Raw genomic sequence first — 16653 nt, 5'->3', positions numbered from 1 at the left:
GAGGTCAGATATCCTGTCCTGTAGTTCTGAGGCCATGGCTGCCCTCGCATGATTTCCCATGAGCCCTCTTGGGGAAACAAGCCGCCCTCCCATAGGGTTTATGCAAGTGTATCTGCAAACATTGGCACAGCTGAATGCTATGCTAAGAATGATCAATTTCTTTCGTCAAAACTCATGTTTTTCGTCTTTTATTGTTATTTATACTGAGAAAAATTTCCTCATCCACAGTTTAACTTTACTCATACAGACCCATGCAGACCCAGTCTTTTTCAACATTGATATAGATGTGGATCAGTTTCAGTGATACGACTGATTTGCGACTGATTTATTCTAAATGTGTAAACTTTTTAACATATGTAACTAAATACACAAAAGATGGATACTTTGTACAGACATATCAGTCAAAACATTGTAGTGGGTTTTGTTTTGCTTCCTGGCCTGTTCACACATTGTTGTGGGACCTCTGAGGGCGTCCTGTGGTGCCTGACGGTAGGATGTTTGTAGCAGATCCTTTGGTTCCTTCATGATTCCTGCTTTTTACACAACGTTAGGCACAATTAGTTTTGGATTTTGGACATTTGGAAGTCCGATCAGTTCCTTTACCATATTTCTCGAGCTACAACTAGAAAAAAGCACAAAACATTTTAATGTATACTTTATTAATCCCCTGTAGGGAAATTACTCTCTGCATTTAACCCATTCACTCATTGAAGCAGTTTACAGCCACCAATCCAGCACCTGGGGAGCAGTGTGTAGGGACCTGCTCAGGGGTACCTCAGGGTAGTCGTTCAGTGGATTCAAACCCTTGACCTTCCAATCACGGGGCGACCACTTTACCTACTGAGCTATCCCTGCCCTATTTTGTGCAGTTCAGTGGGGTGCACTACTCTTTTGGGGGAGACAGCTGTACCCGAACCCATTTGAAAGTTGCTTAAATATCTTTTATCCCATTTTAAAAGATGAACCTAAAAATATCAGGTTTTCTTTCAGAGGTGCTTTTTTGTCACCTTTGGACGGAGCCAACTAGCTCTGCTTTAATCTTTATATTTAGCACACAGACATAGGAGCAGTTTTGTAAAGCAAGAAGCTGTCAAAATGTCCCTGCTGTTTTCTGCTGTGCCTCACAGGATCAGTTTCAAAAATGTGATTTCAGATTGCAATTTGACCCACTTTTGCTGCTGCTCTGATAGCTTTGCTCCGTTCTGCTCTGCTGACCTTCACTCATCTGTCAACTTTATTTCTCTTCTTCCTTTCACTTCTCTTCTCTGCTGTCGTCTTCTCACCTCTCCTTCTGTCTGTCTGTTAGAGTAAAGATGCTGGCATCAGGACTCTCGTCATGTTGGATGAACAGGGAGGTAAGTTGACAGGGAGAGATCACTTTTATCTGCTCTGCTCCTGATTCTCTCTTGCTGCAGTTTCACGGTGTACAATCGCAGAGTCGTCATCAGTACATCCAGTATAACACTTTAGATTCTCAGACCAAGTTTAAGGAAAAACAATGACATTTATGGTCTTACAGCAGACCTGCACAGGGAAAAGTGAAATGAAGGGGTTTCCACAGGTTCATATACGGAGACCCTTTGCAACTTTTACTTCTTCTAGATCAACCTTGGCTTCTTCTTCTTGGCTTTCTCTTTGAATAATTTCAGGCTGAACTAAATTGATTAAGTTTGGCTTTTAGGGATGCGACCTTTTAAAAATACAAACCAAAACAACAGAATCACTGTAAAACTGACTGCAGCACAACACTTTTTTATCAGTGGCAGAAGCCACAATTGTAAGAAAAAGTTACATTTGATTAATGGAGTATACTGGAATGTGCTGCTGAGCTTGCCTTCTGCTTTGCCTCCCTGTATTACACTTTCATGCCCTTTTGTCAGTCACATGTTTATGGATGCACCAATTCATCAGCCGAGCTTTGATGCAGGCTGATATTCCCCTCGTTGTTCACCATCCACTTCAGATATCATGAGATTTGTCGAAGGCAGTGGTTGATAAAAAAATATAAACAGGTATCAGCTGTTAGTCAGTTTAACACCACACATTGATGTTAGCCCACATTTCACAATCAGTGCAGCCCTACACCTTATGAATTAAAACTTGGATTCTTTCTTAGCTGTATGTTAAGTACATGTTTTACTTTGCTCTGTTAAACCAAACTAACATGTTTGCGGTTCACCTGATTGTCAGGTCTAAATGTTCAGAGGTCAGTCGGTGACAGATAATGTATCTTACCAAAGTCCTTTTTGGGGGATAGAAAAAATCTTTATCACTGTTAATGGCACACACACACACACACACACACACACACACACACACACACACACACACACACACAAGCACTACTTTTCTCATATTTCTGCACATGATGTCAAATTCTGCCCTGATCCATTTAAAAGGCCGCTCCACTGATTTCACAAGTCAGTGGATTTACTCTATGACTCAAGAAGAGTCTTTTCAGGTCTGTTTTTGTCTACGTGACTTGGGAGCAAGTCAAACAAATAATGATTTTCTGTGGAGATTCTTCATTTTAAGATTTTCAGTGAGCAAAACAGCTGAACGCACTTCACAACAAAGTCAAATTTAGAGGGAGAAAAAGTATATCTGTGTAATGTAGTATAGTATAGTATTTTTATTTCTTAATACTTGGTACATAACTCCGGGTGGATTACCATTACTTTTGAAAACCACTTAGATTCATGGACATCCTGGATGTTTACCCTCAAAGTAGGGATTATAAATCCCTTCACCGTTTGTCCGCAAACTACACACATGTACATCACTCTGAAGCATTAATTAACACATGCGGACTGTCAGAGCGTAGTAACTCCAGCTGTTTTCAAACTCAAACATAACCTAGTTATAAGTGTAACTGGAGATTTTATGCATCCGTGATTTAATACATGTTGTTGTGCCAGTTGTGCAGACACCCGGTAACCATCAGGTGTGGCTCAACTAGCTAGCTTAACTGGAAGCTCTAAACACTAGCTTTGCAAAACCTGTTTAGAATGAAGAATACGGTGAATGAAACAGTCCATGTGACAATTTATTAAGATTAACTTAAAAAAAGTGTAAACTGAGTAGAGCTGAAATTAAAGAGCTAAACATTACAACAGCAAAACACTGCGTGTAGCTTTAGTTTTAAATGGACACAGTTAGCATGTTAGCTTGACTCCATGAATGAAACACTTTGCTTATAGATAGAAATAAGACCTTACTGTTTAACATCAATGGTTATGTTAGTTCTGAGTTTTTTCCACAATTTTTTTTAAAGTGTATGAACACTATTGTCTCTGAAAAAGTCTCCATGTTTGCAGAGAGTCCTCACTATTTTTAAAAAGTGTGCTAGAACTATGGAAAGGTTTTTTTGCACAAACTCTGTGATGCATGCATTAGAGTGTGTGAAGAAAATTAAGTTCAGTGAAGGCTACTACCAGCGCTACCAGTCAGAGGTCAGTGGTTTGAGTCCCACAGAAGTTAAAATTAATAACATACTGAAACTGACTGAATTTGTATGTTTTTCCAACCTTCATATTAATCTTTGAAGACTACTTTTCTGCCTTTAATAACCACAAAGTCTGGTGGTTTGTGGATGCATGTAGAGACACAAGGCTCATGGATTATGCGTGAAAAAGTTTTTAGCGATAGCTCATAAGTAAAAATACAGGCAGCCAGAAATGCTATAATAACAAACAAAGGAGGAAGAAAGAAATGTCTCAGTAAGTAAATATATACAGTTAATATCCAGTAAATATATCTAAACATTTAGTCATTTGCTGAAAAAGTGTGAAAAAGTGCTTGCCCCCGTCCTGATTTCGTATTTTTTGTATGTGTCACACTTAAATGTTTCAGGTCAAATATTACACAACAATAACACAAGTAAAGACAAAATGCAGTCTTCCAAGTCGTGAGGCAGCAAAACAGCCCGAGACCATCACACTACGACCACCATGTTTGACAGTTGTTATGATGTTCCTTTTCTCAAATGCTGTGTTAGTTTCATGGCAGATGTAACGAGACTCAAACTTTCAAAATTTCAAACTTACACCTTTTGTCTTGTCAGTCCACAGAATATTTTCCCAAAAGTCTCAGGGGATCATCTGTATTATTTTAAGGCGATTGTGAGACAAGCCTTGGTTGTCTATTTGGTCAGTGGTTTTCTCCTTGGACTCTTCCAAGGATGCCATTTTTGCTCAGTCTCTTTCTTATTGTTGAATAATGAACTCTGACCTTAACTGAGACATGTGAAGCCTGCAGTTCTTTAACCTTGTTCTGGGTTCTTTTGTGATCTCCTGGATGAGTCAGCGATGTGGTCTTGGAGTAATTTTAGTAGGTCGGTCACTCCTGGGAAGGTTCACCACTGTTTTGAGTTTTCTCCATTTGTGTACAATGTCTCACACTGTGGTTCATTGGAGTGCCAAAGACTTACATCCTTCAATGTGGCTTTGAACCGTTTACAGACTCATAGGTGTCAGTGACTTTGTTTCTCAGGTGTTTCTTTAGATTGTGGTATGATGTGCTGCTTTTTGATATCTCTTAGTCTTTGTCACTTTGTCAGACATGTTCTATTTCAGTGATTTCTTGGTTAAAGAGGTCTGCCAGTAATTAGGCCTAAGTGTGTTTAGTGAAAATGAACTCAGCTTTCCAAAAAATGTGGTTAATCATAGTTAATTCATGATTTAAGAAGAGGGGCAATTACTTTTTCACACATGACCAGGTACGTTTGGATAACTTCTCTCCCTTAATCAATGAAATCATCATTTCAAAAATATTAAATATCTAATATTAAAATTTGTTTGATGATCTGAAACATGTAAGCGTGACAAATATGCAAAACATTAGGAAATCAGGAAGGGGGCAAACACTTTTTCACACCACTGTATATAAAAGGTGACATCGGTTTATGTTTTACTTTTATTTTTGTATATGTATTTATTTAGCTTTATATTAATCCTTCTGTGCTTTAATTTCGCTCCCATTTTAATTTATCTCCATTTATATTCATGAATTATGAATTTATTTGTGAATATTATTTTTTAATGGTTTTACATTTACCATATTTATCTCATTAAAGACAAACATCAGATAAACATTTACAAAGCAAACTATAAAATACCATGTTCTGTCACATCTTACTATGTTATTCATGGCACATTCAATTTTATTTGTAGTGAAATCACATTTTGTTATTTATTTCTGGTCCTCCATATAGGAAATATGTCTGTATCTTAAGCAGGCAGTTCTATGCATGAGAGAGCAGCCTACAGTAATTGGCCTGTCAAAAGAACAGATAGCCTATTTTCCTCTTTCCTCACACCTACTTTCCCCCTGAGTAACTCTTGCCACAGCTCACTGCTGTAATAACAGGACAACAATCAATGCAGAGATTTAAATTACCTCTGCCTCTAAGCTAATGTCCTCTGTACCTGACCCTACATCTCTCTTGCTTGCACTGCCTTTCTCTTCTCTCTTTTCTCTCTTTTTTTCTGTCTATCCTTCTCTCTTGGTTACTGATGGTAATTTATTTGTGTCTCCTTCACATATAGATATAAGAATTACCTCCTATATTTCTATTAAAGAAAATCACTGGGCTGGTCATGCCTGTAGTAATTAGTACACTCTTGTTGAGGTGTAAACTGGGCGGTGACTAATCCCTCTTTGCACTTTACACTCAACAACATGCACGCACACTCATGCACAGGTCACACCCGAGGAGATTTGTCATTTCTTGCAGAGATGTCTCACCTGTGATGGAGGTCTTACTGCAGCTAATGAGCCCCTCCCTACTTGGCTGTTACATGCTGTGTGACCTAAATTCAACCAGACTCAAGGCTGATGGATTATACACAACTCTGCTTGGATGAGTTTTTAACAATTGTGACATTTTTGCAAACAGCACTAAACTTTGTTGATCACGTTTTCCATCTGGGGTTGTCATTTAAAACAAAATGCCTTTGTGTTTATCCATGAACTTAATTTTAAGATCACAAAAAGAATTTTGTTATTTTTAATTCGTTAAAGAAGCTAAGTGTTCAAAAAATCAAGACTAAACCTTTTGTGAAGACAGACGATGGCCACTAATAGAGAAGATAAAGTCTACTAAACACTGAGTTAACAAACAAAGCTAAACATGTAACTTGGGAGTGTGTCGCTGCTGCGTTCAGCAAGCAGCCTTTTCACAGGCTTGGATATGTGTCGAAAATTGCAATACATAAGCAAGAAAATCACTTACATAAGTCTAGACTTTGCAAAAGGTTTTATATATAAATAATGAAGTAGTTTTCTATTTAAATCAAGGTCAGTCTGTTTTATAAATGCGGCCCCTGCAGGCTGAACATGCATAATGATTTTGTCATGATTTATGTTCATAATAATTAGTTTATTAATAAAGAGTTGAAGTTTATCCTTTCCATTTTCTTAACTAATATTGGTTTCTGCTTAGCAATATGTCTGAGCCTCTCTGTCTGTCATTTTATTAGCAGGATTATTTAAAAGGTTATGAATTCATTTGCAAGGAAATTTTTCTAGAGGTGGAACTTGGGCTAACTTTGACGTGATTAACTCTTGGAATTGATCTGGATCTGAGGATACTTTGAAGAATTCTTTTTAAGTAGACATTTTGTAGCTTTACAAAAATAGTATCACACTGACGTAAGAAAACTCGGGAGAGATTTTCTTGGTGTTCTCAATTAAATATCATAAGACTAATCTGGATCCAGATATTCCTCCTTATCCAGGGATTCAGTTCATGAATGGGGTAGAGTCAATTCTAAGCCCTGGCTGAGGTATGCAGTGTCAGACTGCTTTCATTTCTATCTACATCACGCAGTTACAGCCAGGCTTGAGACTGAAAAATTGATACATTGTTTCCTTTTGTCTTAATAATACACTGGTGGATTTTATTAAAATGTGCAGGTGCCATGACTGGATTATTCAATCAGTTTGAATGACCAGAGTGACTACTATGGTGGCACCTATAGATGGCATTACCTTCTCTTTCTGTGGCATTAATACTGAAGCCTGTTTAATGCTTGCATGCAGCATTGTGTTGTTAAACCCTCCGATGTGCCTTTACACAGGCACAGTAATAGTTTTTTTTGAAGATAACTTTCATGATCTGAACTATCTTTATGGAAGATTTATTTATTCATTTCAACAATAGTCCGTCCATATTTGTACTTAACTTATCATATTTTGAGACCTTTTAAATATTTTTGGCCCTTTCTGCCTCTTCTGATCCTTTTTTCTTCTTTTCATTCCTTTTGGCTCTCAGGCTTCTCAGCCACCTAAGCCATGGATTTCTGTCTTTCACTCTCTTTGTCATCTATTTCTATTCTCACTGACATGCAGTAATATTTAAGCAGTTAAAGTGGCAGAATAAATGTCCTTGTGTACACTTGCAGAATTGGATGAAGCATACTGCTACTGATTCTCAGCACCACTCAGATCAAATACTTACTGAGAAAAGATGATCCCATGGAGGTAGGGAAAAAAAGGCTATCACGAGAAATGCATGCAATTAAAAGTCACATGGAAAGCTCCAGATGAAGAAAAATTATAGTTCATTTGATACTTTTAATGCTTTTTGCCCGCTTTGCCTTCTGCATCTAGCAAAAAACAGTCTGCCTCTTGCAATCTAGCGTAGAGCGCCAGCCCTCGATACAAACCAGTCAACTTTATTTCAACACTCTCATGCCTTTGTCCTCACCAGAACAACTTGATCGTGTGGAAGAGGGCATGAACAAGGTGAACGCAGACCTGAAGGAGGCCGAGAAAGATTTAAAAGATATAGGACAATGCTGTGGTCTGATATGCCCATGTATTAAAAAGTAGGTACCGGCCAGGAGTCGTGCGCTCTTGCCTGTCCAGTGCTGGTGATGGTGATGGTGGTGGTGATGGTGATGTCTGATGTCTCTCTTGTCACAGTCAATGTCTTTTTTTGTCTTCTCTCCTTTGTCCCCCTTCTCTACTCCCATCCCCTTCCTTCCACCCTGCAATTTCTTCCTCTCTTCTCTTCTCATGTGCTTACGTTCTTTTGCTGGGATAAATGACAATGTGTTGGTAATCAGAACAACTGGAGCGCATCGAGGAGGGGATGGACCAAATCAATAAGGACATGAAGGATGCAGAAAAGAATTTGAACAATCTAGGACAGTTCTGTGGTCTATGTTCATGTCCCTGTAACAAGTAGGTGCTGCCTATGTCGCCTGACTGCATGTGTTTCAGTGCCTGCCTACCTGCCTCTTTATCCATCTGCCTGCTTCTGGTGTGTAGAGCATGGTGAACTGTGGTGTGAGCAGTCAGGCCTACAGCCACAACAGCACGCTCTCTGAACAGGCACCAGCATTGCATGCACGAGTGTGAGACAGATTATTTAAATTAAGACTCTGCAGGGAGAGAATGTGTGCATGCATGAACAACATACGGATGCCACTGTATTTTCTGTCCAGCCTCAGCAGCTGTCAAAAGCCCTTCATTCCACATTGGATGAGAGATTCTCTTCCAGCAGGGAGCAGCATCTGCAAGGATCTCGGCCACAGAAACACTCCGAACCCTACCCAAACTCCCACCCTAACGTCCTGCAGCATGATGCATCATGCTGTGTAAAAGTCCAACCAAGAAACAAATCAGTTAGTCGCCTCCTTACATAAAGATATATAATTGGTTATGCCTCAGTGCATTCAAATGAATCCAAGCTTTTTTCTATTTTTTTTTTTTTATAACAATAGGACTCTATGAAGAAAAAAAGGTAACTTTGTTTTACTGGTTGTTATTGTTATCAAGTAAAAAAAAAGCTTATCCTGGATTACACAGTTACTTGATAGTCACAGCCAGGCAGTCTGATGGGTTCTCCAGTTCAGAGACATACTTTAAAGTTTTATATTTCACATTTAGCCTTTTGGAAATGTGTTTATTTGCCTTTTTGCAGACAATGTGGTGAAAATATGCATTTTTAAATACTCTATCCATGTCAGTTCAAGATCCTACAATATTAGAGAGCAACCCCAAGTGATCCAGGAATTTGTTTGGAGGAAATTATGAATTTGGTGACAGTAGGGAGGACTCTATGCTTCTGTAGAGTGTAACTAAAGGTGTTATTGTATCACTTATAAACACATATATATATTTAAGGAAGTGAAAGCTGGGAAAATATATAACCTTACCTCTGATTATAGATTGTATCCTACCTCTCTTCCCTCAACATTGCCCTGTACATTACAGTCTCATGCATGAGTTAGGCAAACTTGTTTTCTTTTTTCTGACCACTTTTTAAGTATTAAAGTTCTTAAATCTGTATATTTACTTTTTAAAGTTAAGTTGGATTGCTAATGTCAGTTTTGCCAAACTCCTGTGTGATCTGTTCTCTACCCTTTTAGCAGCCAAACTATGGCCACTGAGTCATGTCTGAGCATACTACACGCTGGGACAAATACATTTGCTGGATATGGTTATACTATTTCAGAGCTATAGAAAATACAAGTGGCTTACAAACCAAAAGTATATATAAGTAAATTGTATTTTTATTTTCATTTGGTTTACACCCAAAGTGTTTCTCAGATATTTGCCTGGGAGTGAATAAAGTGAAGTCTTAATGATTAACAATATGCACATTATATGTACAAAGGTACAAACCATGAATATGGGGAGTTGGGTAAAACTTGCTCTTTTGTTTTTGAGGAAAGGATTATGCAGAACCAAACAAATGATTTTTGTGTTATATCTGATTTTATTCCTATATTACTTAACTGGTATTTTTTTTTAGTATTTTTGTTTGCCTTTAGTGTGTAAAGCAACAATTTTTAGATCTAATGTGGAAATGACATTACATTTGAACAACAGATAATTATTGTCCAACACAGTGACATTGACATTAGCACTATCCTTTTCGCTTTACTTCAACACATCAGTCATTATGTATGAGTAAAGTCTCTTTTTCCCAGAATATTTAATATTTGGGTGTATTTAAAATCCATCTTTATTCTGCTTCCAGAAGATTTGGTTTTTGGGTTCAGAGCTTGTCTATTCTATGGCTGTTTGGTCCTCCCTTTTGTAAACCAGTAGTTATGTAATCCTGTGGTTACGTCATATGTTTCATTTGATTGAGACTGTTTGTATGGCAACCCTGGGTCAAATAGCATGAGAAAAAGAATTCTAGCATGTCTAGAATACCTGGTGGGTGAATTTGTGTTGCCTCAAATGGGCTGTAATTGGCTGAAAACCAAACAAAATTATTTTTTTTAAGTTACCTAAGTATTGTTTATAGCTTTTTCCTAAGTGGAAATCGTCACCTACCAGATATTCCAAGAATTATAAAACAAATGTTAAGAATTACATTTGCTTATTTGACTGTATGCAGTGAATCCTCCTACTGATCTATCCATCCAGATGAAATGAAGGGCTGGTTTTAGCAAGTCTTCCATGCAAAATGATCACATTGTATGTTTAGGGATTTTTTTTTTTTTAATTAATATGCTTTTTTTATTTTTAAATCACATTGGATCTAACGGCTTTCTTTTAATAGATAGAGCATGTATCGGATCCTTTGCCTTTTTTACATTTTCCCTTTTTCATGTCAAATATCATGTTTCTGCCTTGCATGTCTTCTCACTGCATGTTTACATCTGTGTGTTTGTGTGTCTTCTGTCTGGAGACTGCTTGTTGTGTTCAGTGTTTGTGCTTTTCTGTATGTGCTTGTGGGAGAAGTTTTGTTTTTAAACTTTTAATTCCTTTCTTGCATAAGCCACATTGAAGCTTACTGTGTTGGATTCAATTGATCTGCATGTTAGATCAATTATTTGCTAACAGACTGCAAATGCATGTATGTAACCTTATCATACGTGGCTGGCATGTTGCTTTTAGGTAGCTAATTGGCTTAAAACCATCTGCAGTGTCTTCTAAACATATATTCATATATATATGTTTTGATAGTAAATAGCAAGAAATAAATCCACATGGATAAAGATGCTTACTCACATTCACACTCACTGGCTGCCTTACATGTTTACTCAGATACACAAACCAGCCCACAAATACACACATACACAACCATTCAGTCATTAACAAACATGCATATACATGCACACACATAAACATACACATACAGAATAAAAAGCTACACTGACTCTGACTGAACTGTATGTGTGGTAGGATTAAGGGCGGGGGCCAGGCCTGGGGAGGGAACCAGGATGGAGTGGTGAACAGCCAGCCGGGGGCACGAGTGGTGGACGAACGTGAACAGATGGCCATCAGTGGGGGCTTCATCCGCAGGTAACCATTCATGTGTGTAGGTGTTGGTTTGTGTGTGCCCCAAGCTTGCTTGTTTGTGTCTGACTCTGTGCATAAATGCTCAGGTTTGGTTGTTGTGCAAAATGAGATATGTGGTAGTGTTTATGTATGTAATTATGTAATGACTGGAGGCATATCCTGGAGCCAACTGTTCATGTGACTCTTTAAGTAACTGTTTTCTTTCCTTATGCACAATGTGACTGGTAATCTCTCAACTGAGTTTCGCCTCAGGAACAGATCAAATTGTATATCAGTTTAATGTTTAAAGATGTAAATACTGACGAACTGTGGAGACATTTCAGTCTGCAGCAATATCTCTTTAATTATGCATTAATTCGATATTCATATAAACACAATAATAGTTCCCACGACAACATTTTGAACCTATATCAGCGTTTAACCATTTAAAGCAAAAACTTATTTTTTATTTATGTATCGCAGCTTAATTACCTGAAACCTATCTTTGGCTTACCAGAGGGATCTCAGCCCTCATGGTGAAAGTCATTCAGTAATACCTAGTTATGTAATTTGCTGTCTGAAAGGTGAACATTTGTACTTTTAAACGTGATGTTTCTAACCCTTCATTCTCACTAGAGACAAAAACACTGTAGTAGTTAGTGTTTCCTTCTTAAAGTAGATGTATTATGTGTTAACCTATTTTCTGTTGTGCACATACTTCACAGTGGAAAATGGTCACCAATAATGCTAATATTTTAAGTTAGAACATGTACAGGTATTTCCTTTGTGCCAGAAGGGCAGGCTTTTCTACTTTTCTGTCTATATGATTTCAGTGAGAGCGGAAATTCCTCACAGGTAGAAACCTGACCGCCTTCTATTTAAACCTTTGGTTTGCAAGAGGCAGTCAAACAGAATACACCAGACTTAAAGAAACCCTCCTGTAGAGGCAAATGAGTTACAATGACTCACAGACAATGGATAAACTGAGGGGCTGCATGAATAAGACCTTTTAGTAAGGAATAAGGATTTGATAAGGGCTTTTTAAAATTAATATTACATGTTTTTAGGAAGCAATTTAACTCCATTAAAATGCTCTCCAGCATAATCCAACAACATCTCCCATTGATCTTAAGCCAATAAGCACTCTCACTTCAAACTTGTGAATTTTTCAGGGTAACAAATGATGCTCGGGAGAATGAGATGGATGAGAACCTGGAGCAGGTGGGCGGCATCATTGGCAACCTGCGTCACATGGCCCTGGACATGGGTCAGGAGATCGACACGCAGAACCGCCAGATTGACAGGATCATGGACAAGGTAGTGTATAGTCACAGCTTTTTATGCCACTACCATGAACAGTATTCAGTTTATTTGATATGGGATGGTGTTTTATAGCTTGACATGGATGAAACTGATACTTCACTGTTCTAAAGTGAAGTTATTGATGGAAACAAGTCAGCTTCAAAAATGACGCTTTGAAATATACAGGGAGTGCAGAATTATTAGGCAAATGAGTATTTTGTCCACATCATCCTCTTCATGCATGTTGTCTTACTCCAAGCTGTATAGGCTCGAAAGCCTACTACCAATTAAGCATATTAGGTGATGTGCATCTCTGTAATGAGAAGGGGTGTGGTCTAATGACATCAACACCCTATATCAGGTGTGCATAATTATTAGGCAACCTCCTTTCCTTTGGCAAAATGGGTCAAAAGAAGGACTTGACAGGCTCAGAAAAGTCAAAAATAGTGAGATATCTTGCAGAGGGATGCAGCAGTCTTAAAATTGCAAAGCTTCTGAAGCGTGATCATCGAACAATCAAGCGTTTCATTCAAAATAGTCAACAGGGTCGCAAGAAGCGTGTGGAAAAACCAAGGCGCAAAATAACTGCCCATGAACTGAGAAAAGTCAAGCGTGCAGCTGCCAAGATGCCACTTGCCACCAGTTTGGCCATATTTCAGAGCTGCAACATCACTGCAGTGCCCAAAAGCACAAGGTGTGCAATAACAAATTTCCCACGTGTGGGACTAATAAAGGTTATCTTACTCAGAGACATGGCCAAGGTAAGAAAGGCTGAAAGACGACCACCACTGAACAAGACACACAAGCTGAAACGTCAAGACTGGGCCAAGAAATATCTCAAGACTGATTTTTCTAAGGTTTTATGGACTGATGAAATGAGAGTGAGTCTTGATGGGCCAGATGGATGGGCCCGTGGCTGGATTGGTAAAGGGCAGAGAGCTCCAGTCCGACTCAGACGCCAGCAAGGTGGAGGTGGAGTACTGGTTTGGGCTGGTATCATCAAAGATGAGCTTGTGGGGCCTTTTCGGGTTGAGGATGGAGTCAACTCCCAGTCCTACTGCCAGTTTCTGGAAGACACCTTCTTCAAGCAGTGGTACAGGAAGAAGTCTGCATCCTTCAAGAAAAACATGATTTTCATGCAGGACAATGCTCCATCACACGCGTCCAAGTACTCCACAGCGTGGCTGGCAAGAAAGGGTATAAAAGAAGAAAAACTAATGACATGGCCTCCTTGTTCACCTGATCTGAACCCCATTGAGAACCTGTGGTCCATCATCAAATGTGAGATTTACAAGGAGGGAAAACAGTACACCTCTCTGAACAGTGTCTGGGAGGCTGTGGTTGCTGCTGCACGCAATGTTGATGGTGAACAGATCAAAACACTGACAGAATCCATGGATGGCAGGCTTTTGAGTGTCCTTGCAAAGAAAGGTGGCTATATTGGTCGCTGATTTGTTTTTGTTTTCTTTTTGAATGTCAGAAATGTATATTTGTGAATGTGGAGATGTTATATTGGTTTCACTGGTAAAAATAAATAATTGAAATGGGTATATATTTGTTTTTTGTTAAGTTGCCTAATAATTATGCACAGTAATAGTCACCTGCACACACAGATATCCCCCTAAAATAGCTAAAACTAAAAACAAACTGAAAACTACTTCCACAAACATTCAGCTTTGATATTAATGAGTTTTGGGTTCATTGGGAACATGGTTGTTGTTCAATAATAACATTATTCCTCAAAAATACAACTTGCCTAATAATTCTGCACTCCCTGTATCTAGACTGACGCATTAGGTTAGAATTTCTCAAAACATTTAAAAAAAAATAAAATGACAGAAATCGAAAAAAGGAATTAAAATCAGAACGTGTAGTTGTACCGTTCCAATGCTGGAATTTTATGTAATGTAAATAAAACACAAAAATATGTGCAAAATATAACTGTATAGAAAAAACAGAAGTTGGCTAATGGATTACAGGCTTGGCATCAGGGTATACAACAGCAGATATAAACCAGTAGTGCTGACTTTGATCAGATTTAGCCCCGATTTCACACACTAATGGGGAATTCCTGATTCACGTGCCATTGCATACTTTATCCATCCATTCAGTATCTTCATTTAATTTGCCCCTCTCCACTCTTTAGCACTGGTTTGACCACATTTTCCTACCTGAGCTCTATAACAGTTGGTGCTTCTTTCTTTCAGGCTGATTCCAACAAGACCAGGATTGATGAGGCCAACCAGCGTGCCACAAAGATGTTGGGCAGTGGCTAAACTACAGCGAAAAGTGCTTTACCTTGTCACCCTAACCCCCCCCCCCCCCAAAAAAAAAACCCCAAACAAATAAAAAAAGAAACCCTCAACCAAACCTATCCCTGCCCTTAACATCGACACCTGGCACCCTCTTCCTTTGCTTAGTAGCAGGCACTGCAAAATTATGCTTTTATTGTGATACTGATAGAGTTTTGCACACATGCACATATCACACGTTGCTCTGCTCGCCCCTCCAACTCCTGCATCACTTCCAGTCCTTGTTGTCAGTGTTGTTCTGTGATGTTGCTCATCTAATTTTGTTTAAAAAAATAGTTACACAACCACCAGTCAAACTCTTTCCATGCTGTACATAGTGTTTCTTTAATGGTTTCAGTGATTTAGATCACGTGTCCTGTTTTCTTCATCATTCTTTCTTTTTTAAAAAAAGTATATGTGTAATATAAGTTGTATGTACCCCCCGTTTCAAAATGTCCTTCACTCATATCAGTATTCTGGTGTTGTCACACAGTGTATTCAACAGTTAAGATGTTGTGATGCTACAGTACCAATAAGGCCACAGTGATTTGAAGTTACCAAATGAACATGCAGCCTTTACTGTTTATTACCAAGGCTACTGTTTTATATACATTTAATGGCCATAGTTGACCAAGTGTCTGGGCTATTTGGATGAAGATGTGGCTTTCTGGTCAAGACTATACACTGGTATTTTATCAACTCAATTAACAGAGCAGTCTTAAAAGAATATAATGCCATTTAAACTGTATAGAACAAGTATTTTTCCTCAGGGAGCAAAATCTGACCATTTAAAAACAAAAGCAAAATGTTTGTTTAATGCATTGAAATCTATAAAAGCCACCGCTTATAAGGCTTGGTGTGTAGGTGAACAACTGCAGTTGCTTATGGTCTGAATAGCATCATTGATAATCAGACAAATATTAGCATTAATCACAGTGAATGTACAAGGATGTGAGGCTTTGATGGAGGTCAGAGGTCAAGCAATCAATCCAACAACTTATTCACGTACCATGCTACAATTTATTCATGATCCAACCCTAGCAATATAAAGTAGTGCATTAAACGTATTATGCATGTCCATCTGCTGCTAGAAAACACAAATTAATTCAGTTAAACAAGCAAATATACCCTAACATGGAAACCGCATGCTACTATGTAGGCCACACAGAGGAGGGACCCGTATTTATCTGCAATGGTGCCACTCTTTGTTTCATGTCTCTTTACCTTTCCAAACTGTGACCATCACTGTAAAATAAAACCTTGGAAAATGCCAATAAAACTATCATAACTGTAGAATCATACTGAGTTTTCTTCCTTTTTTTTGGAACAACGCAGGACAGAGTGGAGGTGGTGAGAAAACAGTTTGAGTAATGGCGTTAAATGTCTGCAGTGTTACACTACACACAAGTTAACACCTAATCTGAGTGTGTGAGTTGGTTCACAATTGTAGTAGCATTTTCAGATTCTGTATTTTTTTATGTCTTTCTTCAGAATAAAGTACAATAATTGTTATGCAAGGAATCAGAGCCACAGTGTAATTGACATGTATGGATTTTATCTGGAACAGTTGAACAGTGTACTCCACCCCTTGCCCTATGAGCTGGGGTAGGCTCAAGAGATAGGCTTAAGAGAATAAATGAACTCAGAAGTTTTGGTTTCTTGGAAACATTTTGAGGTTTCATGATATCTGTATCATCTCATATTTCACTTTATAGTGAATTTTCAAATTTCTGTTCTTATTCCAGATGACTTTACGTAAGAACAGTAACTTAAATTGTAAAGACTCTTATATAGTCTAATATCATTTCAAGCTCAT

The 16653-nt window shown here is 38.3% G+C and overlaps 1 protein-coding gene across 2 annotated transcripts in view; it reads left to right on the top strand.

The window, feature by feature from the left end:
- Window positions 1-16136, top strand: part of LOC134631350 (synaptosomal-associated protein 25-B-like) — a 42270-nt gene extending 26134 nt beyond the window's left edge. The window contains exons 4-8 of one of the 2 annotated variants that reach the window (XM_063479594.1): window positions 1307-1355; window positions 8070-8187; window positions 11149-11268; window positions 12417-12561; window positions 14754-16136. In XM_063479594.1, the coding sequence (XP_063335664.1) occupies window positions 1307-1355; window positions 8070-8187; window positions 11149-11268; window positions 12417-12561; window positions 14754-14822 (501 nt within the window). In that variant the 3' untranslated portion in view covers window positions 14823-16136. Of the gene's footprint in view, window positions 1-1306; window positions 1356-7711; window positions 7830-8069; window positions 8188-11148; window positions 11269-12416; window positions 12562-14753 lie in introns of both variants that reach the window. The other variant, XM_063479603.1, reaches the window with a different exon arrangement.
- Window positions 16137-16653: the final 517 nt, after the last annotated feature.

This window comes from Pelmatolapia mariae, linkage group LG1, assembly GCF_036321145.2.
Source record: "Pelmatolapia mariae isolate MD_Pm_ZW linkage group LG1, Pm_UMD_F_2, whole genome shotgun sequence".
In the NCBI taxonomy this organism is placed as follows: Eukaryota; Metazoa; Chordata; class Actinopteri; order Cichliformes; family Cichlidae; genus Pelmatolapia; species Pelmatolapia mariae.
The sequence above is the reverse complement of the archived record's forward strand: the minus strand, read 5'-3'. Positions and strand labels throughout refer to the sequence as shown.